Source organism: Equus quagga, chromosome 4 (genome assembly GCF_021613505.1).
Source record: "Equus quagga isolate Etosha38 chromosome 4, UCLA_HA_Equagga_1.0, whole genome shotgun sequence".
Lineage (NCBI taxonomy): Eukaryota > Metazoa > Chordata > Mammalia > Perissodactyla > Equidae > Equus > Equus quagga.
This window is the reverse complement of record NC_060270.1, coordinates 126594095-126616041: the sequence shown is the minus strand read 5'-3', so window position 1 is coordinate 126616041 and position 21947 is coordinate 126594095. Positions and strand designations below refer to the sequence as shown.

General features: G+C 38.0%; 1 protein-coding gene across 1 annotated transcript in view; it reads right to left on the bottom strand.

Annotated features, from left to right (window-relative positions):
* Positions 1-21947, bottom strand: part of LOC124238077 (ankyrin and armadillo repeat-containing protein) — a 66093-nt gene that overhangs the window by 19630 nt on the left and 24516 nt on the right. The window contains exons 8-15 of the mRNA XM_046658588.1: positions 19367-19568; positions 16575-16783; positions 13564-13668; positions 11652-11893; positions 6538-6706; positions 1158-1399; positions 833-986; positions 588-749 (exon numbers count right to left, since the gene is read on the bottom strand). Of these exons, the coding sequence (XP_046514544.1) occupies positions 588-749; positions 833-986; positions 1158-1399; positions 6538-6706; positions 11652-11893; positions 13564-13668; positions 16575-16783; positions 19367-19568 (1485 nt within the window). The remainder of the gene's footprint in view (positions 1-587; positions 750-832; positions 987-1157; positions 1400-6537; positions 6707-11651; positions 11894-13563; positions 13669-16574; positions 16784-19366; positions 19569-21947) is intronic.

Below are 21947 nucleotides of genomic sequence, written 5' to 3'. Positions count from 1 at the left end.
GGATCCTGGGCGTGGACATGGCACTGCTCATCAGGCCACGTTGAGGCAGCGTCCCACATCCCACAACTAGAAGGACCAGCAACTAAGATATACAACTGTGTACAGGGGGGGTTTGGGGAGATAAAGCAGGAAAAAAAAAGAAAAGATCGGCAACAGTTGTTAGCCCAGGTGCCAATCCTTAAAAAAAAAAAAAGAGGAAGATTGGCAACAGTTGTTAGCCCAGGTGCCAATCTTTAAAAAAAAAAAAAATGTACCCCAGCATTAGAAAATCTTCTGTATGTTCAAAAACATATCATTCTTGAGGTTCAAAAGAAGAAATATTTTTCTCTGAAACTTAAAAAATGAGATTTTAAGTAAAAATAGCCAAGGTTCACTGTCCTCATTTCCCTTTCTAACCAGAGTTCAAGAGCAAGACCGCTATAAAATTCTTAATTACACCACTTTTACCCATTCAGATCTTGGAGAAATAAAAAATATATATAATAGCCTTTTATAGATTAAATATGGTTTAGGGCTCTAACAGTGGGGATAGAGGGGAAGAGAAATATCTTATCAATATTTTAAAAATTGAGAATAAATTTACAAACCAATACAAATGGATCCCACTGCTCTGATGACACTCAGAAGTGTGCCTTCAGCTATCTTACTAATCCTTAGTAAGCGAACCAATGGTGAAATTCCATTCCCTTCACATATTTGATTTTGATGCATCCTGCTGTCCTTACTTAGAGCTATGACTGCTTCACCTCCTGGTAAAGAAAAGCAAGAAACACGTCTGATACTCCAATGCCCTTTCTATATTATGCAGATTTATGCATAGAAAATAACTTACCAACATACTGCATTTTCGCTGATGGTGACAAAAGCATATTTATTATAAAGTTGTACCCAATCTGTTCTGCCATATACTTTTGTTGTTTCAGTGTTTGTCCTGCCAATGCCCAAAGTGCTACAGCTCCTTGTTCCTTCACATCTATTTGAAACGCCTATTGAAGAAATATATTCCATTCATTCAATGAGCATTTAGTGAACACTGTAGGAATGCGTGTTTTACAAAATGTTTATTCTAGAATTGGTTTAGCTTTCTTTTCACTTAACTAAATTCAATATTGAATATTTGATCTAAGAATAATGACAAGTAAACATAAAATTCCTACCTTGAGGAGTTTTAAAAGATATTTACTTAACGATTTTTCCAGAAATGCTCTCTGTATAGAAGGATTGTGACTTGCCAGTGATTCCACAGCCATCGCACCCTTCACTTGGACACAAAGTTGTTTCCCTTGGAAGAGAGCCACCAGAGGAGGGATGGCTCCTTCCATAGCCATAGCATTCTGAACATCCTTATTGTCACGTGCAACCTCAGCAATTGTAGCGGAAGATACAGCCTTCAACATGTCTTCAAATGAATTCAAGAACCAGTTAAATAAATCTCTAAAAAGACTATTATCACTAGTCTCCCATATTATAAAATCAAATTTATGGAGTTTATAGAAAATTTAGAAAATATAGAAAAAATAAATAAAACTGTCCAGATTCTCACCACTCAAACACAAACATTTCATTTAATCTCACACACTATTTTTTATGACTATAGATTTAGATAGTGTCATAGACATATTTAGTATAGTTGTACTATAAACACAATATCCTGTGTTTCAATTTACCAGTAAAACACTTTCCCATGTTTTATGAACATCACTGTCTCCTAAATATTCCATTAATGGTGTACCACATTTCCTTAGCCATTCACATTTTTAAAAATATATGTTGTTTCTCAACTTTTCACTATTTTAAACAATGCTTAGGAGAAATCTTGGCACATAAGGCATTCCTTCCTGTCTGTATTCTTTTTCCCTTAGTATAGAGTCCTAGGGGTTACTGTAATAACTTAATACATTTCAGTAGATTGCTTTCCAAAACTGATAATAGCATATTACCCTTCCATAATCAGAGTATGAGAGTATCAATGTTACTGTATCTTTTCAAGTATAAATATTATCATTAATAATAAATATATAAATAAATTTTACTAATTTGATAGGCAAAAAATGGTGCCATTTTATTTTGTATTTTGGATTGCTGGCAAGTCTGAACATTATCATATATGCTTATTAACCAGCTGCATTTGTTCTCTTTAAAACTTACAGAAAAGTTACAAAAATAAGTCAGAGAACGCCTCTAAGATATAGCAACAATTAACAATTTTTGCTCAAACCAATCTTTACTAGGATATTTGCAAAATATCAATTTTCCAAATCTACCACTCCCTTCACATTTGTCAGGTGGCGTTCTACTATAAAGAAGAGCTCTCCCTACTTTCCTATTTATTTTCTTGTTTATCTAATTATCCATATGAGCTCTTGGATTTCTGTTTTATTCAATGAGTGACAATCCATTAATTTCCTTATTTGTATTGATACTCAAATTGCCCAAGATTTGGCCAGTGTCCAAGACTGTGCAACTTGAAGGGCCAGTGGAGTCCTTCAAGTTGGCCCATGTGTCCTTTAGATATACCTCCATCAGAGTTGCTTTTTTTTTTTTTTTAGCATTTTCTTAATTTCTGTCATAATACAATGTTTCAGACTCACCACATACCTGCTCTGCCCCAGCCCTGGAATCAATCATTTCTCCAAGAAGCTCTGGTTTCTTTTAATGAGGAATGGTATTTAGAAATCAAGATTTGGGTACTAAGTGTGTTCATTGCTTCTGGAGTATGACTGCTTTAGACTCTCTTAGCAGACAAGTCTAGGAAAACATAGATTTCCAATTTTCCAATTCCAGTCCAACCCCACAGGATTCTTTATTACCTTCCCACATTCTGTACATTTTCACAGTGAGAACCCAATAGTATCAACACATTATTCATTTGTTCATAACATTTCATTTGTTATAATACAGGTTCAGAGCTATTTCACTCATATCAGTATGAAATACAAATCTAATAAGAAGAATTCAAGATTCAAGATATGCTTGCAGGGTTTTTTTCTCCCCTAGACTGAGGAAATATAGAAAAGCACTGTGTTCAAAAGATATTTGTATTTTTTTCTTTTTTTTTTTCAAATCTAGTTATCTACTTCATTTAAATACAATTGGGTTCATTTGTTTCTGTTTGTTTTTAATTTTAGTTGCCCCCTTGTGGCCTTGTAGAATTAATGTTTTTTTTAAAATGTAAGACAGCAATATGTTTCCAAAAGTCAAAACTATAAAAGAAAGGTGCTTTTATTTTATTTTTATTTTTTTGCAGGGAAGATTTGCCCTAAGCTAACATCTGTTGCCAATCTCCCTCCTTTTTTTTCCCCCTTCCTTCCTTCCCCCTCCCCCATCAAAGGCCCAGGACATAGCTGTTTATAGTTGGAAGTCCTTCTGCTTCTTCTACGTGAGCCGCCGCCACAGCACGGCCACTGACAGACAAGTGGTGTTGTTCTGTGCCCAGGAACCAAACCCAAGCAACTGAAGCAGAGCAAGCCGAATTTCGACCGCTAGGCCATCAGGGCTGGCTAAAAAAGGTGTTTTTAGATTCAAGCAGCCAGACTCTCTAAATCTAGCATTTGTTCTTTCATAGACTATCTATTCAGATTAACTATCTATTAAGGCCTTACTGTTCATATCAATCTATATACCTACTTTATATCAAATATATTAATTATTTATTGTGAATATTTTCCTCATTCAATTATTTATTTATTCAGCAAATATTTTATTGAGTAGCTACTACATGCCAGGCACTGTCCTAGGCACTAAGAGACAGTGGCCAACCAACAATATAAAGTTCTTAACCTTGTGGAGCAAGCTCAAAGGCCAGAAATAGAAAATAGCAATAAGTTCAATATTACTTGAGAGTAAAATAAGAGAGGAAGGAAGTGATAGGCAGGTCATTTCCTTTTGCAGTAGGAAGGTTAGAAGGGCTTATAGGCAATGCTAGAAATCTGGATGTTATCTTGGGTGATAAGGAGCCACTGAATAATTTAAAGGAGGGGAAGATATGACCAACTTTGCATTTTAGATAGATCACTCTAGTAATACTTGGAACGCTGTGAAGCACGATAGGTTGACAAAATTAAGAGTGTTGGAGGAACCGTTCTTTTACCCCATATTCCTGCATCGGTCCAAAAAGTAGCAATTCCTACTCTCACCTCCCACTCGGGAAACTTATTCATTCCTCCCGTAAAAGGAATAGTGAGTTAAATAATTTCTTAGTTTGAAGAATGAGTCATTGAAAATGTATGGCTTAGGTTCTTTTTGGCATTTTTTGCCATTTTCTTAAAGCAAGCTTTCCAGTAATAAGGCTGAAGTTTTGATCTCTATTTGATTTCTGCGTCTATTTATCAAATGGATCCAAATTCTAAAGGGAGAGGGCTGTCTTTACTTAGCACCTCAGTAATCCAAACTAGCCCCAAAGCTCAGAGGAGAGCTCGGGGATTTGGATAGAGAACTGGGAAGAACAGATTATAACCATAACAAGCTCTCAAGAATTAGTGAGATTGCTTACGGACAGTGTGCTGTGTGAAAACAACACTGCAGACCTGGGATAGACGCTCAAGGAACTCCAACTTTAAGAGTTGGGTGGAATAAGCCTAATGACGGAGGTAGTCTTTATCTGAAACTTTTGGGATCAGAATTCCAAAGTTTTCAGATTTTAGAAGTTAATGAGTAGATATGCTATATTATATAACACCCAAAGAGTCTGGAGAAAACACATTTCTGCAGCAAAATGTGTGAATAATCATTCTCAGAAGGATAGGGGGCTCTTTAAGTTTTGCTCAGATGGTTTGGAGCTGAAATGCATTCTGTATGCTGTCTGTTAATATTTGAATTTCCCTGGTGGTATCATAGAAACCTTTGTTAATAACGCAGACCAGGACAATTGTGTGCCACAGAAAAGACGAAGTCAGAAGCACTGTAGGAATGGAAACATGCATATGTGCGCAGACATTTGTGGAAGACTATGAAACAGGCAGCTAAAGATGGGTGAAGCAGAGCCCTAAAACCATCCCAGCTCGGCAAAGGTTGAGGAACCCCTGGAGAGAGGGGTTAAGACTAAGGAGATGTTAACAAATCTATAGCCTCAAGAAATTGCACGTGAATCTGCTTTGGGGCCATTTTACCTTAATGCATAAAATCTTAGAGCAGTTCAGAATGGTTAAGAAGATATTAGAATTAATAAAATGCTTTCGTGATCCTGTACCACTTAACAACTCAGCTAACATTCAAGAGACTTTTTTGTTAAAGCACTAAAATTGTAAGTGTAGGATTTATAAATTATAAATGGAGAGAAAAAACAAATTTTTTTTCAAAATTGAGTTTTTTGTCTTCCTTGGAGTGAGAAGATAATATAAATTACAATATAGGATAAATCACTTTGATTTAGGTTTCAGATAAGGCAAGAGCCCCAAAAAGAAATGATTCATGAATTCATTTATTGTTTATTTATTCAAATTGCCTCGATAATTTGTGATTTGTTCAAGCATCTGAGGTTGGGAGGAAGACAAACGATAGGGAAAATTTAGTCCCTGTCTTTAAATTTTGATTAAGGAGATAAAACACAAAGAATAAAATAAACAACAATTATAAACAAGTAAAACGTCTATGCTTAAAATATGCATACAAGCTGGCTCTCTCTAACGCTTCTCTTAAATGATAAAGTAGGGCATAGTTAATAATGGAGGGAACCTTAGAGCAGATAACCTTAGGAATTTGTAAAGAAGGGAAAGGACTTTCAAATGATTTACTACATTATAGTGGTTCTTAGAAGATGCTTAAATTTGAAGTTCTATAGTAAAAGAAAGTGCTCTGAAATAATCCCCTTATCCATAAGCTTGTCTTACATTTTAACCAACATATTTATTGCATATTTATTCCTAGAGAACTGGAATAGAAAGACAGATGATAAACTGAGCAGGAAGAAAAACAGATGAGCTTATCTCCCATTTTTTTATCCCTCCGAATGTGGGGAAAACCATAGATCTGAAGCTTACACTGTTATGTGCATGCTCCCTGGAATGAGATAATTCTTACAGAATCCAGCAAATCATTTGCAGTGGCTGCAGAAACTACCTCGGAGCTTCTGGGGTTCTTGGTACTGATAGGCACTTCAGGATCTGATAATTAGCCTAATGACCTGATGACCTTGAATTTTGGTATCAAATATCTAATAGCAGATCAAATATCTAATCTGAAGTCCTTGTTGGAACGTGAAAAATAGCTTCCAATGATCAATATGTGTATTATGCACACAAGGAGACATCTACTCGAGTCCCGGGGCATATTGACTGCATTATTTTCATTATTCATGCTGATATTTCCACTTATAAAAATATCTACTTAAATATCTTTTAAAAACTATGAGAGTCAATTCCTTTTATAAGCCCAGCAGTTTAAATTTAAGCGTTCCAGATATTTAGGTAATATTACATGTGTCTAGATCCATTCTAAGACAAATCCAGGACATCTATTCATATAGGACAAGTCCAAACCTGTGTTTTCTTCACTTAATATACCTGGTCACATTGAAATAATACAGAAATAGAGGCTCACCTGAATCAGAACTCAAGAATGTGATAAGATATTGGATGCCTTTATGGTCTCTCACTGCCCTTTGATTGTCCTTGTTTCCTATACATAATACCCGTATACAGTTCATTACATTTACTAACACATTTTCTATGTTGAACTGTAAGAGATTTATCAGAGCTGGGATCCCATTCTAAAAATAAACAAAAAAATTAATTACAATTGAATTTATTTAAGATGTGTGCAATTTTTTTTTTAGAAACACAAGTCTATAATCTTTCTTACTTTAAATATCTGCTTATTTAGGAGAGAATGAATGCCCACAAACAAATGTGTCTACTGATATGGCACATTAAATGATAGCTAATATAACTTGAAGCATATCTTATGCTTTAATATAAAGGTAAGTATTCTATAAATATATATATATATATATATTTTTTTTTTTTTCTTTTGAGGAAGATTAGCCCTGAGCTAACATCTACTTCCAATCCTCCTCTTTTTGCTGAGGAAGACTGGCCCTGAGCTAACATCCGTGCCCATCTTCCTCTACTTTATATGTGGGACGCCTACCACAGCATGGCTTGCCAAGCAGTGCCATGTATGCACCCGGGATCCGAACTGGCGAACCCCGGGCCACAGAAGCGGAAGGTGCAAACTTAACCGCTGTGCCACCAGGCGAGCCCCTATAAATATATTTTAAAATAACCTCCTTTCTGCCAAAATAAATTGAAGCTGCAAGTTCACTGTAACATTTAATAAATGCCTAAAAAGTGAAGCAACTGAGTAAGATCAATTGAATACAATGCCCATTTGGAAATATTTGCCATTGTAGACATTGCAGTGGTAATTGCTAATTATATTTGTGCAACACAAAATATTATTTTTAAATGTGAATATAATTTCCAGCCAACTCTAGTGGTCTAGGGGTTAAGATCCGACTCTCTCACCACTGCGCCCCAGGGGTTGCTTCCCAGTCAGGGAACCACACCACCTGTCTGTCGGTTGTCATACTGTGTTGGCTGTGTGTTGCTGTGATGCTGAAAGCTATGCCACCGGTATTTCAAATACCACCGGTATTTCAAATGACGGACAGGTTTCAGCTGAGCTTCCAGAATAGACAGACTAGGAAGAAGGACCTGGTCACCTACTCTGAGAAAATTGGCCATGAAAACCCTAAGAACAGCAGCAGAGCATTGTCTGATATAGCACCGGAAGGTGCGAGGATGGCACAAAAAGACCAGGCAGGGTTCCACTCTGCTCAGAATCCACTTAATGGCACTAACAACAAATAATTTTTAAATTTTAAATGGAGCAAAGATGGCATTTATCCCTACTAACAGAAATAATGCGAGACTATTAAGGAAGATAAGAAGCAGAAACGTACATTTTCAATGAAGCTAGGAGACATCTTTAACGATGAATCGTAATAAATGTGTATGAGTTTCCAGCAGGGATGAGAGAGATCTTCCACGACCACTGGCCACAGGAAATGCTGGCAGAGCACCGTTTTCCAAAATGAGAGGCTCTACTTTGAGGGGCAGAAAAACAAACACACAATTCCCTGTCTGGAACAATAGGACGGCAGCAGACTCTTTTGTGGACCAATTTGGCATAAATTTAAAAAATTAAGGAAGGCAAAGATGAATAAGGAATCATACCAACAAGATATGTTTGGAAGGAGTAGTCTATTTGAGAGGTAAAAAGGAAGAGATGGACTTCATGTTGTGGAGGAAACAGAATCTACACTGTGAGGTACTATGCACCAGTCTCGGCTGGCTAGGGAAAAGTACAGCTGAAAGGACCCCTGCAGACAACCCTGTGGCATAAGTCATATTCTTGCTAGCCTAGAACATGGGTCTGGGCCTTTTCCCACATACACTTCCTGCAAATAGCTGGACCAGAAAGAACTCACCTAATTCAAAGATGGATAATGGTCTAAAAGGAACTAGAGCAGGATCTATCCGAACATATTATAAGGAAAAAAAGGAAAAGCTTTTGACAGATGGAGAATGCTCATCCAAAAAACATTGTGGCAAAGTAGAAGAAAATTGTAAGCGAGAGTGGTATATTATTATCAATGAAAAAATTAATGAAGCTATCACCTCTATAAAACAAAAGTGCACATGAGAGACACCAGTGCTCAAGGAAGATTTTTTGAGACAAGGGGAGATGAAACACTTGCTGGAAAAGCTCAGGAAAGATATGGAGAGAAAGAAAAGCCAAATTGTAATCCACACAAAAAGAAACAATGCTAAAAAACATAGCAAGGAACAAGGAGGACAGGATTGAGAAAAAATGAAATAAAATGAAACAATGAGTAGAAATGGACTAGAGAGAAAAATGATAGCTATATAAGGCAAGAAAAGGTGATACGATACACAAATAATTGGTGTTCCCAAAGAGATGTGGTCAGTTAATTCAGTAATCAATAAATTCAATGGCCAATTTTTGACTTTGGTCTTACAAGGGCATATGACACTATTGACCATTCTCTCCTCTTTGAAACACTTTCTTCATTAGGCTGACAGGATAACAGATTCTTCAGATTTCCTCTTACCTCACTGGCCATTCTTTCTTAGTCTCTTTTGAGCTCCCTCCAGATCTTTCAACTTTCCCACAGATCCTGGTGACTCAATTTTCAAAAAATAATACAGAATATGATGACTTCTCACCATTTCCACTATTACCACCCCATTTCAAGACACCATTATCGGTCACTTGGATTACTGCATTAGCTTCTTAATTAGTCTTGCTGCATCCACCCTTGCAACACAGAAAATAGAGTGATGTAAATTTCTTCATGGAACTTCCCAGAACAAAATCATTCAATGGCTTAACATACTCAGAGTAAAAGCCAGGGTGTCTAACAATTGCCCACATGGCCCTACATGATGTGGTCCACCATTACCCAGCTAGAAGTGTCTCCTATTTCTCTCCTCTCAGCTACTTTTGCTTTCTTGCTATTCCTTGAACATGCCAGGCACATTCCCACTTCATTTACTTTTTTTACTTTCATTCACTTCATTTCTTCTGCCTACTTCTTCCCAACAGAAAAACATGGCACACTCCCTCATCTACTTTAGGTCTGTACTCAAATGCCAACTTCTTAGTGAAGTATTTTTCACCAAGCTCCCCCCTCCCCTCTTCCTGCTTTATTTTCCTCCTTAACACCTATTCTCATCTAACATACTATATACTTGGCTTATTTGCCTTGTTTATTGTCTTGTTATCCCTGACTAGAATAAAAGCTCCACGAGGGCTGGGATTTGGGCTGTTTTGTTCACTGCTATAACCCCAGCATCTAGAATAGCATCTGCCATATGGTAAACTCTCACAAAGTACTTGTATGAATGAACTGAAAGAATACTAGAGAAAAAACATATTTAAAGATAGAATTCAAGAAAACATTCCAAAAATAAAAGAAGATGAATTTGCATGTTGAAAAGTTACACCAAGTCTCAGGAAAAATAGGTAAGTAACATTGATGTCTAAGTCCCAGACTTTAAAGAGAAAGAAAAAAAAGAGAAAGAAAACACTGATCAAAGAGTAAAAGATCAAAACAACAACAAGAAAAAATGACAGAACTAAGATGAAACATGTCACATCAATAAATGTAAATCAGCTATATTCAATAAAAAGTGAATGACAAAGCAAAACTTAAATATACTGTATACAAGGGACAAATTTATCCTAACTCTGGGTAATTATCAGAATCATTACAGATTATAAGATCTAAATGAATTAGACTAACTGACTAACTAGGGAAGTGGGTCTGGAGGTGTCTATATTTCTAATATATTTTCCAAATGGTTGATACCAAATCAACCAACAAGAAATAAAATGACTCAGAAAAGTTAAAAAGAAAAGGATGGGCAAAGCCAAATTAAACATGAGAGCATAAAAGAAACAGATCACAAACATAATTTTGGACAAGCTGGAATTCAGGGCACATGTATTACACTTGACAAAAAGGGTACATTTTAGGGGCCAGCCGGTAGCACAGCGGTTAAGTTTGCACCTTCCACTTTGGTGGCCCCGGGTTCGCCGGTTCGGGTCCCAGGTGTGCACATGGATCCCAGGTGCGGACATGGCACTGCTTGGCAAGCCATGTTGTGGTAGGCATCCCACATGTAAAATAGAGGAAGATGGGCACAGATCTTAGCTCAGGGCCAGTCTTCCTCAGCAAAAAGAGGAGGATTGGCGGCAGATGTTAGCTCAGGGCTAATCTTCCTCGAAAATTAAAAAAAGGGTACATTTTATAGTGCTAAATGACTCAATCCATAATGAAGACGTATCACCTGAATAAAACTATAAAAGTAATCTTACTTATAAATAGATATTAGAAGATCTTAAATAAAACATTAGCAGACATAATAAGATGGATTTTATGTAAGGAAATATAGCATTGCAAAGATTGCTTAGTGTTCACAAAAAATAATTTTCTTCTAATTCTTTCTGGTACACAATTAGACATTTCCCAGCCAGAATGGAAATAGCCAAAATGGTAGTGTTTCTTGTAATATCTTCTCATAAACAGCAAGAAGCAACCACATCCTCTAGAGCTAAGTAGGCACTTGGCCTGCCTTCCGTGTCATCCCGGGTACTTTTGTTGAGAAACAGTCCTCCCTGGGCCTCTTGCACTCCTACCTGTATTGTGAGTGTATCAAGATTGTAACAGCTCTTTCACCTGGGCCATTCCTCAGGATTTTTATGTAGCTAGCAGTTTTGAAAGGTGTGGTTATGTCTCCCTCCATACAAAGAACAGGCTCGCTTACTGGTCACTACCAAAGTGATAGGTTTCTTAAGCTCAAGGTTCTTCAGATGTGACACAAACCCAGTGTGCAGGTAGCATCCATCTGGGTCCACCGTGTCCCCTTGTGAGACTTGCAGACAGGGAACTGGACAACTCTGCAGAAGCTCATGCCCTTCGCTGTGCTTGCTCTGTACTGTCTTGCTCTTGTTTACTTTTGGTACTCATGGGATTGTGGCAGGTTTCCTCTTCACCATCCTCATTGAGATTGGAGTTCTTCCCTGAGAGTTTTGCCACTGCATAATAACATGAGTATGTCTCTTTCTAGCTTCTATATAAGGGGAATGTCTGTCAGTCAAAATGATGTTCTATGAAAAGAACTTACATATTTGGCAATAACATCCTTGTTTTCAAGTTGAGCAATATCATATAGGATGACAGCACAGCGAGAGTGTAGTTCAGGTTCATCAGAAACCAGCAGGTTGATCAGAGCTGGAATGCCTCCTGCATCTACTATAGCACGCACTACACTTGTGTGGATGGAGATATTACTCAATAACCCAACTGTTTTGCACTGTAATTTTATTTTGGAACCTTTTAATAGACTGATTAAGGCAGGAATGGAGCCTGCAATGAAGAGATCAAGAAAAAGCATGAATTATTTGTAACCATTTGTAGTCAATTTATCATGGTAAGATTTACATAATGCTCATGGGCATTGCCATATAAACAATTAGCAAATGATTCTATAAAATATTTATAGAATTATCATTTGAAACTACATGAATGCACTTTTCTGTCTTGTCTACAGTAGAGGCAGCTCTCATTGTTCACACATTTGATTTTCACACAGCACACAGTCATACATTTCATATTGGTAACCTATGAAAGCTACCTTTAAACACTGAATTTTGGCTAAAGATAACTGAAAAATAAATTCTTTGAGCGACTATATAGTAGAGTTCAGTTTTGGTTATTGCATCAAATTTGTGTGGCATTCTTTGTGTAATTATTTGAGTATTTTATTATATTTTACCCATATTTTAAATAAGCAACTTAAAAATAAAGTGCTGAGGGGGCTGGCCCCGTGGCCGAGTGGTTAAGTTCGCGCTCTCTGCTGCAGGCGGCCCAGTGTTTCGTTGGTTCGGATCCTGGATGCGGACATAGCACTGCTCATCACACCATGCTGAGGCAGTGTCCCACATGCCACAACTAGAAGGACCCACAACGGAGAATATACAACTATGTACCAGAGGGGCTTTGGGGAGAAAAAGGAAAAAATAAAATCTTTAAAAAAATAATAATAATAAAAAAAATAAAGTGCTGAATCTGGTAAAAAGCAACCTTTGCCTCATTAATTACAACTGGTCAAAGATGGAAATCACTGGGCATGGTAAAAATAGAAAATCTGGCTTCAGTTGGACGCTGTTACACTTACATCAGTTCAATGTAAAAGAAAAGAGCACATTATAGAACACACACAAAACACTGGAAAATATAGTGTGTATAATTAGGGCTGTATGTATGTACACATGTATATATGTATGTATGTAGCTACCTGAAATGAAACTCCCTTGTGACTTATTTATCTGTGGTTCACTTTTTGGACACAGAGCTTTTTGTACACGTTTTAGGGAACACATTAGGGGGCTACCTATAATAATTTTTCATTCATTCATTTACTCATTCAACAAATGAATGAATGAATCTCTTATGAAGCACCTCATATGTGCCCAATATTTACATTAGAGTAGAGGCTGCCATAATGGACAGTGCATATAGGACATTTCCATCATTTCAGAAAGTTATATTGGACAGTGCTGTTCTCAAAACAATGCTATGAGGTAGGAACCATTTTATTAATGAGGAAATTAGGCTTAGAGAGGGTAAGCAATTAGCCTAAGTTCTAAATGCAGAGCTAGTTACAAACCCAGGCCTGACACGGTAACTGTTATTGTTAATAAATTAAATTGTGTGAATACGGAATAGAGGTAATTTCTAAGTGAAAGTAAATATAAGAGGTAGTATGGCAAAGTAATTTAATAGCATATTTTAGTTTGAAAACTTTTATAGAAATGGAATTTATATAGTCTTTTGATATGCAGCTTTCATATGAAAAATAAAATATAAGATTGACAGGTAAAGAAAGTGATCTTAGAAAAAAGAAAACTAGAAATTTTAAATCAACTAGGAAGTTTCCTTCACAATTAAAAATACATTTAAAGTGTATGACTGAACATAATATAGCTCTCTATAAAATATCATAAGCAAAAGATAGTTAATAGATTTTACATCACCAGCATCCAAAATATGTTTCCAGTATCCATCACTTGCTAAGCAAATTACTTCTAAGGACATGACGGCCATCATCCTTCGTTTATAGCTTTCGCACTGCAACATTTCTGGTAAGTATCCAACAGAAAAATACATGTTGTAATTTCATAGGAGGGAATGGAATGATTGCTGCTTTTTCTGTACAGGCCAAATGAAGCCATGAGTTGAATCACCACCTTCACCACCAACCACATTCATTAAATTCCCCTCTGTGCATGTGAGGGGCTTGAACAGATTACATACACCCATGATCTTGGAGGTTTAGAATCTATATAATGAGTACGAAAAATCCTGAAATTCTTTATCTTTGGTCTGAATGACTTAGATCAGCTGGTCACATGGTTCAAATTCACTTGGAAAATAGTACACCTCTCTCTTGCCTGAAATCAGTTGTTGAATAAAATTTGAATATGAGTTTTCAAGGATGGCAAAGTAAACCTCGTTATTGTCAATAAAAATTCAATATCCATTAAATCATATATGAGGATTTATACATTTCCTGAGCATGAAGAAGATATGTTTTTAAAAATCTTGAATGAACTTACACTCTAGTCAGGAGATAATACAAATACACCTGCTTCTAAACAATGTCTATGGTGCAAGAAAAACCATGTAGAAGTATTCTTTCCTCATCTTTTTTCACCCAGTCTCTGTAATAACCAATCTGGGTCTAACTCCAACCTTGGCTAGATCACTCCATGGCACTCTCTTCTAAAACTGAGCTTCCACTCCAAGAGATAATCCTGTGAACTTCTAATAAACTCTAATTCTTCTTTTACCAATAGGGGAAATTAGCAGTGTGAGGAGGGAGCAAAGAAGCAGTGGCCAGATGCTCACTGGTCATTGTTGTGTTTGTGTCATTATCAGGACTTCCCAACAATGGCTGTGGGAAGGAGTGGCTGTCAGGAATTTTTTGTGCCATTAGGCTATTCCCACTGGAGGGCAGAGCTGCCTACTAGAAAGGTATTTCAAATGTGTTACTCTATTAAAAGTAACAGGATGGTCTTCTTAGTTCCTCCTAAAAAGACTAAGATATAATGATATGTATGCACACAAATAGACCTTGAACACACCTTCCAATATCTTTTGGGGCTGATATACATGGAATGTGTTCCCAGTACCCAGTAAATTGCAAAATCAGTTACTGAGCCAGTTTTGAAACCAGTTATTCAGACTTGAATCAGTAGAATGGGATTGAAAATCTTACATATATCTTATCCCATCCTAAAATGAGTTGTTGGGGAAAATATCAGTTCTCGTTCTCCAATTTCTTGCATTTTCTGCTTTAGTTTTTATTTCATTAAGTTAACACATGCTCATGATTCAGAGTTAAGTGTTACTAAAAGGCCTGTAGCAAAATATAGTGGTTCTTTGCCCCATCCTCTCCACTCTTCTGAGTTCATCTCTCCAGATATAATCACTTTGGACTCTTTCGCTAGACCTTCTGTGATTTACATATCTCCATATTTCTAAATATTTATATACACTGTTATCTTTTGCTATATCACTTTTAGACATCATCAATTGACTTCACGTTGTGGTAAATGAGAAACTAGCTCTTTTAACACTGCTCTGCTATTTTCTCTGCTTCCCCTTCCCCATATATATAGGTTTTAGTCAAGTGAATATCCAATACTTAATTACAAAGCCTACACAGATATTACTCACTGCTAAGCACTGTAGCCTACTACAGCTGTGTCTCCTTTCTTACTTTTGTTTTTCCTGGAGGTAAGAATTTCCTTATTTTATTTCATCTGCTTAGGTTTCTTTGTACCTATTGGTAATTCCTCCTACATTTTCTCTTTGGTCTGGACACACAATTTCCATTCTGAGATTTCCCTTTGCTATCTACCATCTTTGAAATTCCCTTTGCTCTTCTCTTGGGTCAGACTCCCAGTATCCGGTTTGTTGGGGAGAATTCCCCCATTAGCATCTTCAGGTCTTTCCTAAGTGAGCCTCTGCAGAGAGCACTCCTGACCGGTACAGCCAGTGTTTGAGCCTGTTGAAGATTTATGGAGTGAGTCTGAGAGGTTCTCAGCTTTCTCACTGTTAGCTTGCAATGATTTCTCCGGTCTGTTAAATCCTAAGACTTGCCTATCTATTTCCAATATTTTATTGCTGTTGCATCCTTTCCTGTTTTCTCTTGAATGCTTGTTTGCTGCTGGTGTTATTATTATTTAATCTCCATGTAATTTTAGTGTGGTCTTGGAAGGGAGCAAAATTAGATGTGTCCATTCAATTGGCCTAGTAACCCTTACCTTTACCATATATCTGACTAGATTTAACACAAATTCGGAAAAAAATCTTGAACAGAATTTTTCACAAAAGATTTATCAAAATACTAGGAAAGATGTTGCTGGATCTATCTCTAAAATTAGGAGGTGAGGAGTAAATTGGACACAGTCTTTTCCACTTAGATTTTAATTTCCTGGGGCCAGCCCAGTGGCGCAGCAGTTAAGTGCACGTTCTGCTTTGGCGGCCCAGGGTTCACTGGATCAGATCCCGGGTGTGGACATGGCACTGCTTAGCAAGCCATGCTGTGGTAGGCGTCCCACATATAAACTAGAGGAAGATGGACACGGACGTTAGTTCAGGGCCAGTCTTCCTCAGCAAAAAGACGAGGATTGGCAGATATTAGCTCAGGTCTAATCTTCCTCGGGAAAAAATAATTTTAATATCCTTTTGGAGAAAGTTGAAAAATAAAAATAAGTATAATTGTGTAAAATATAGTCTCTTTGGCCTATTATTCTTTTATTTTAATTTAGAAATAAAACTACTTTTGCACACACAAAAATGGTTCAGTATGATTTGCATTTCTGGTTTTAACTCAAAAATGTTTATTTTATGATTTTTAAATGTTTAAAATATATGCACGTATTATTTTATTTGCTTTATTTCAGAGTAAGTATCAATAATTAAACTGAGTAATAATCAGATTATTTATTTATGAAGAGATTATGTGTTCTATACTCACCTACCAAAGTTTTCCAAACTGGGAGTTCAGGAATATTTAACTCTATTATATACTTGAGGACCTCTGTGTGAAAGGTTAGCACTGATAAATGAATTATATTATTTCCTTTAATGTCTGTTTTTCTCCAGTTAGCACCAAGAGAAAATAGGTACTGAATAGTGTCCAGTGCTCCTGAAGTGGCAGCAAGTAAGAGTGGTGTACACTGATTCCTAAAAATGAAGGAACATGTCATAATAATTGAGCACACACATAGTGTCAGATTTACTCTTTGTAAAACTACCCAAATTGCTCTTAGAGGAAGTCTGACTTGTACGATCACTTTCTCCTCCTTACGTGTATATTGTTCTGTACATTCCCCATGTCAATAGATTTGCCTCTCTTGCCTGGGCTGTCCTGACCCTCCCTCCCAACTTAGTTATCATGCCTTACACTTTGTTCAGAAGTTGATAACGCACAAAGTTCTTAGAACACACTATCTCACCCAATCCTTACAACAACTTTATGAGCGAAGGAAAAAGCAAGGCAAGTATTATCAGCCCATTTTACAAATTATGAAACTGAGGCTCAGGTAGTATTCCAACCCATTTCTTTATACTTCACGTCCAGTTCTAAAATCCCAGCTTCCTCATTGTGGCAGAAACTAACGGTTTTTCTCAAAAACCTACGATCTGCTTTTTAGATAATGAAGAACTTTTGGTTGGACACGTGGCTATCTAGCCAAGGATTACATTTCTCAGCTTCCCTCACAGAGAGGTGTGGCCACACGACTAAGTTTGGCCAGTGTGATGTTAGTAGAAGTTACCTGGCAACTCCCTAAAAGAGAAAAGGTGTGTGTCATTACTTTTCCTCTCTCTTTCTTCTCATGGCTGGAAAACAAGCATAATGACAGCAGGAGTTGCCATTTTGTACCAGGATATGGAAACCACATGTGAAAAAGCAAAAGAGGGAGTCTGGGTCCCTCATATTGTCAAGCCACTGTGCCAGCCCTTGACCACCCACCCAGACTTCATGAAAAAGAACTACACTTTTACCTTGTTTAAACTACAAATTTCTTTAGGTCTCTTTGTCACAGCAGATTCACCTGTATCTTAACTAATAGATCTACTGACTAGCAATGTGACCTTAATTAAGCAAACTGGGTTACTTCCTTCATCTGCAAAAGAATGAGGGTAGCAGCAATCAGCTGACTGTTGATGTAAGGGATGAACAAGGTGCTTAGCACAGTCCTGATAATAGTTCCCTCCTCCTTCTCTTTTCACCATATCAGATTGCCTCAAACATTACTATTTTATCCTTATACTCATGCCTTCCTCTTTTCAGGAAACCTCCTTCTCTTGCTGCCTGTCCTTGAAGTCTCACCTCCATCCAGCTGGCCCCAAGCCTCTCCTCTACTTTTTCCTGGGCCCTGGGGAAACTCTCCTTTCTGAGTAAATGTCTCTTCACCATCTCTCTTTTCTACTTTAACAAGACCGTTCTCCCTTTGCTTGCTTTCTCCCTCTCAGTGGTAGGAATAAAGACCACTTTTACTTCTAACACCATTACTCTGATTTTCCTCATTTGAAAAATATGCTGTAAAATAAATTATATTACCCTTTCCAGCTCCATATTGCCATTGTCCCCTTCCTAGTTGGGTCCTTTTCCACCATCCTGGTTCATGTATCACCTCACCAACATGCCTCCTCCTATGGTCAATGACTTCAACATCCATGCTAATTACCATCGGTGCTCTGATCTCTCAGTTCCTTGTCATACCCTCATTTATGCTCCATATTTGTACACATCAGCATGGTGACACTCCTCATTAGGTCCACATAGATCTCAACCTTGGTAATTGTCCTCTAATCCTTTGCTTCTTTCTTATGGTCACAGATAGCTTCTTACTTCTACCTCTGACATCCAATTCTTTCATCTTTTACAATCCACCCAGTCCTTTAGCTCCCTACTGCTCAAAGACACACTGTCAAAATACGACAGGACCAGGAGTTGAACTCAGATCTCCACGTTCCACGGATCTTTCCAGAATCTATTAGTCAGAGAATCTATTAACCAGAGACCCTGGTTTTCCAGAAGCTTTCTCCACACATATCTCTGCCTCAGCCAAGAGGGAAGATTAATTTCTTCACTGAATAAGGATAGACAGGTTACACGAAGAGGCAGAAATATCTGAATGAAACTCTGCATAAATCAGATTCAGATAGTCAAAATAATAAGCTGGTCTTTAGATTACTAGCCAAGAATGCACCCTCAGGAGAAGTTATACCTCTTCCCTAAAGGTTGGTACTCAGCTAAACTGTCGAACAGAAGACTGGGATATTTCCCTATTGCAAAGTTATTTTCTTCTTTTGAATATATTTCTCCTCTGGATAGCACTGGATATTTCTCCGGCTGTCTAAGGCCTATCTACTGTGGTCTGGAGCCCTTGGACTGCCTCCTGGTTGTGTAGGGTTCAACTTAGAGCAACTTTCTCCTCCCTAGTCTCAGGCTTCTTTCATGGCACTAAGTGGTAAACCTGACAAACTAATCTGTAGCACCACACTATGGGGAAAAGTTTGGGACAAACCTCCTAGGCCATACTCCTTATTCTTCCAGAAAACATGCATAGGTTAATAGAAGTTCCCATTTTTATAAATTCTAAAGATAAGTGATAGAGAAGATAGCAACCAGAAAGGACAGCAGAGTAAGCCTTACATAGCCTCCCAAATCATTCATAATAACCATTCCTTTTAGTGTCAGCATTTGGGGCAAGCCATGAAAGCAGAAATTTATATTTTTATGAATGCTTAATAACTTACTCAGCGGTTGCTTCAGCTTCTAGTAAACTAGGATCCTTCCTACAGAGGGCAATGATGATGCAGATATTGTCATAGAAAGCAGCAAAGTGAATTGGCATCCAGCCTCTTTTTTCCGAAAGTGTGTAATCAGCTTTGAAACAGAGTAGACAGATGGTTGTTTCCAATGAGCAAGCCTGCGCAGCCAGGTGTAGAGGTGTTGGACCTAGAAGGGATGGACAATTACTTCCGGGGTCAAAGATTTAACATTCCTAAAAAACATGCTTTTTTGACATCCAACCACAGAGCTTAGAATTATGTGAAATAATAGCTCCAAGATAAGCACTAAAAGAATTAATTTAAGCAATTCTGTACTTCTTTATTTAAGTCGGGATGTCTGATCATTACAAATCAATACTTCTTTATAAGTTAAGAATAAGTAACATTGAAAATATTAAATATTTTAAAAATTAAGTCAAGGTGTAAAATAGTCTTGTGATGAAATAAACTATTTCTTGTTTAAATTATTCCCCATTTTATTCAGATGTTTTGTAGCAGGAGATAAGATCCTTTGAAACTGAAAAAAAAAAAATGCTCACAAAAGGCCTCTATGTCACTAAATCCAGTGGGTGTTTTTCAATTCTCATCTTACTTACTTCTCACCAGTAAGGTGACCACTTCTTCCTCTTTAAAATAGTTTCTTCCCGTGGCTTTTGTGATATGATATCTTCCCCTCTTTCTCCTACTTCTCTGACTACCACTTCACAGTCTCCTTTGGGACCTTCTCATTGTTCCGATGTCTAAATGAGCCTTAAGTCTCTATCTTGGGCCTTTTTATCTTCTCAACGGCTTCATTTACCATCTGCAAGTTGGTGACTCTCTAGTTCTGCTTTCTTCTCCGCGCTCCAGATCTAGACTTCCAACTTCTCACGGGGCATCTCCCTGCACCACCTCAAACTTAACATATTCAAAATTGAACTCCTATCTTTCTCTCCAAACGTGGTCCTCTTTCACTGCTCCCTAAATCAGGGAAGGTTATCATCATCCAGCCGGTTCTCCAAACCAGAAACCTGAAAGACTCCTTGGCAACTCCCTCTCATTTCATCTCCATAACCAGTCTATCACCAAGTCTAAATATCTCTAGAACCCATCTTTACTGCCACCACCCTACTCCAAGCCATAATTACCTCTCAACTGATATCCCCCCTTTGTTCTTGCCCTTCCCCAATCCATTTTTTCAAAATGTATATCTGATCTTTTCACCTCCTTGTTTACAACTCTTCTGTGGCTTCTGAAGGCCATCTGATCATGAGTACAAGAGAAGGATCTGCTGGCTCCAACGTAACCTGAACCCCAGCTACCTGCCCCTCTCCCCACAAGCCCCCACAACCTATACACCTTGTTCTCTTCATATAGGCCTTCTTGTTGCTCCTCAAACATAGGGTACGACCACCTATCCCAGGTTGCCCAGGTAAGTACAGGTCTATGCCTGTCGCCCCAGCATAATTATTAACAGTGCCCCCTCCATTTTCAAAACCCCCTGATTTGGATGATGAATTATCCGGTCACCCCGGGCTAATCCAGCTGTCTGAAAGCTTCCATCTCCCAAAAAGCACTTCCCAGCTAGGAACTAGCTAACTGTTATTCATTCCTCGGCCTAAAAGTGGTACTTCCTCAGTGAAGCACTGTTTTTCTCCCAACTCAGAAACTTCCAATGGCTTCCAGCCTGCCTTAGTAGTCTAAATTTTATATCATAACCTTCGATAGTCTATAACACCTGACCCAAATCTATTTATTTAAAATTACTGCTTAGTCTTCCAATTTCTGGTCCGGCATGAGAGGAGCTTAAAGGTCACTAATCCATCCTAACAGCAAGTAAAAAGCTGAGCAAACCGAAAAATCAACAACTTTTCTCAGATCCGTTAGAGAAGCAAGGTCACAGGGCAAAAATGCTGTCCCCAGAATTGAGGAGACAAACAGGCGGAGAATCACAACTTACTGCAGCAGAAACCGCCACAGAAACCAGTTCTGGTGTAGAAAAACCTGAACTGTAATTGACAAATTGCTGGCGGCTCAGCGTGGGCAAGTCTGAGAGGTTAAACCTCCAGGGGGACCAAGTCACAGGAAACCCCCATATTTCACTGAGTTTTACCTCCAGGAGCTCAACCAGGTCCTCACAGTGACTATCAGAGAAAAATTCCTTCGTGTTTCCAGCAGGGGGCGGGGAAAAGGAAGCATTTTGAAATACACCAGAGCATTCTGTCTCTCTTAACAAGGCCTGTCTGTCCTCAGGAGAAACTATTTGACGAGAGCCTAACTTGCGGTTTTATTAGAACCTAACCCACCCAACTTCAGCTCGCTCTAGCCATCTTGACCCACCTAAGGGGGAAGGATGGACTGAGAAGCAGGTCGAAGTTCACAGTCCGATACCACAGGCTCTCTGAAAGACTGAGACCTAATCATAGGACTACAGAACAGGTTGGTCCATTTCAATCAATGAAATGCGATCAGCTGCTCTCAGCAGGACAAATATCAAAATGACCTGAAGAGTTTCTTTTAAACCACACTAGCCTCCCCGCTGCCCTCTCCTTCACCTCTCCACCCT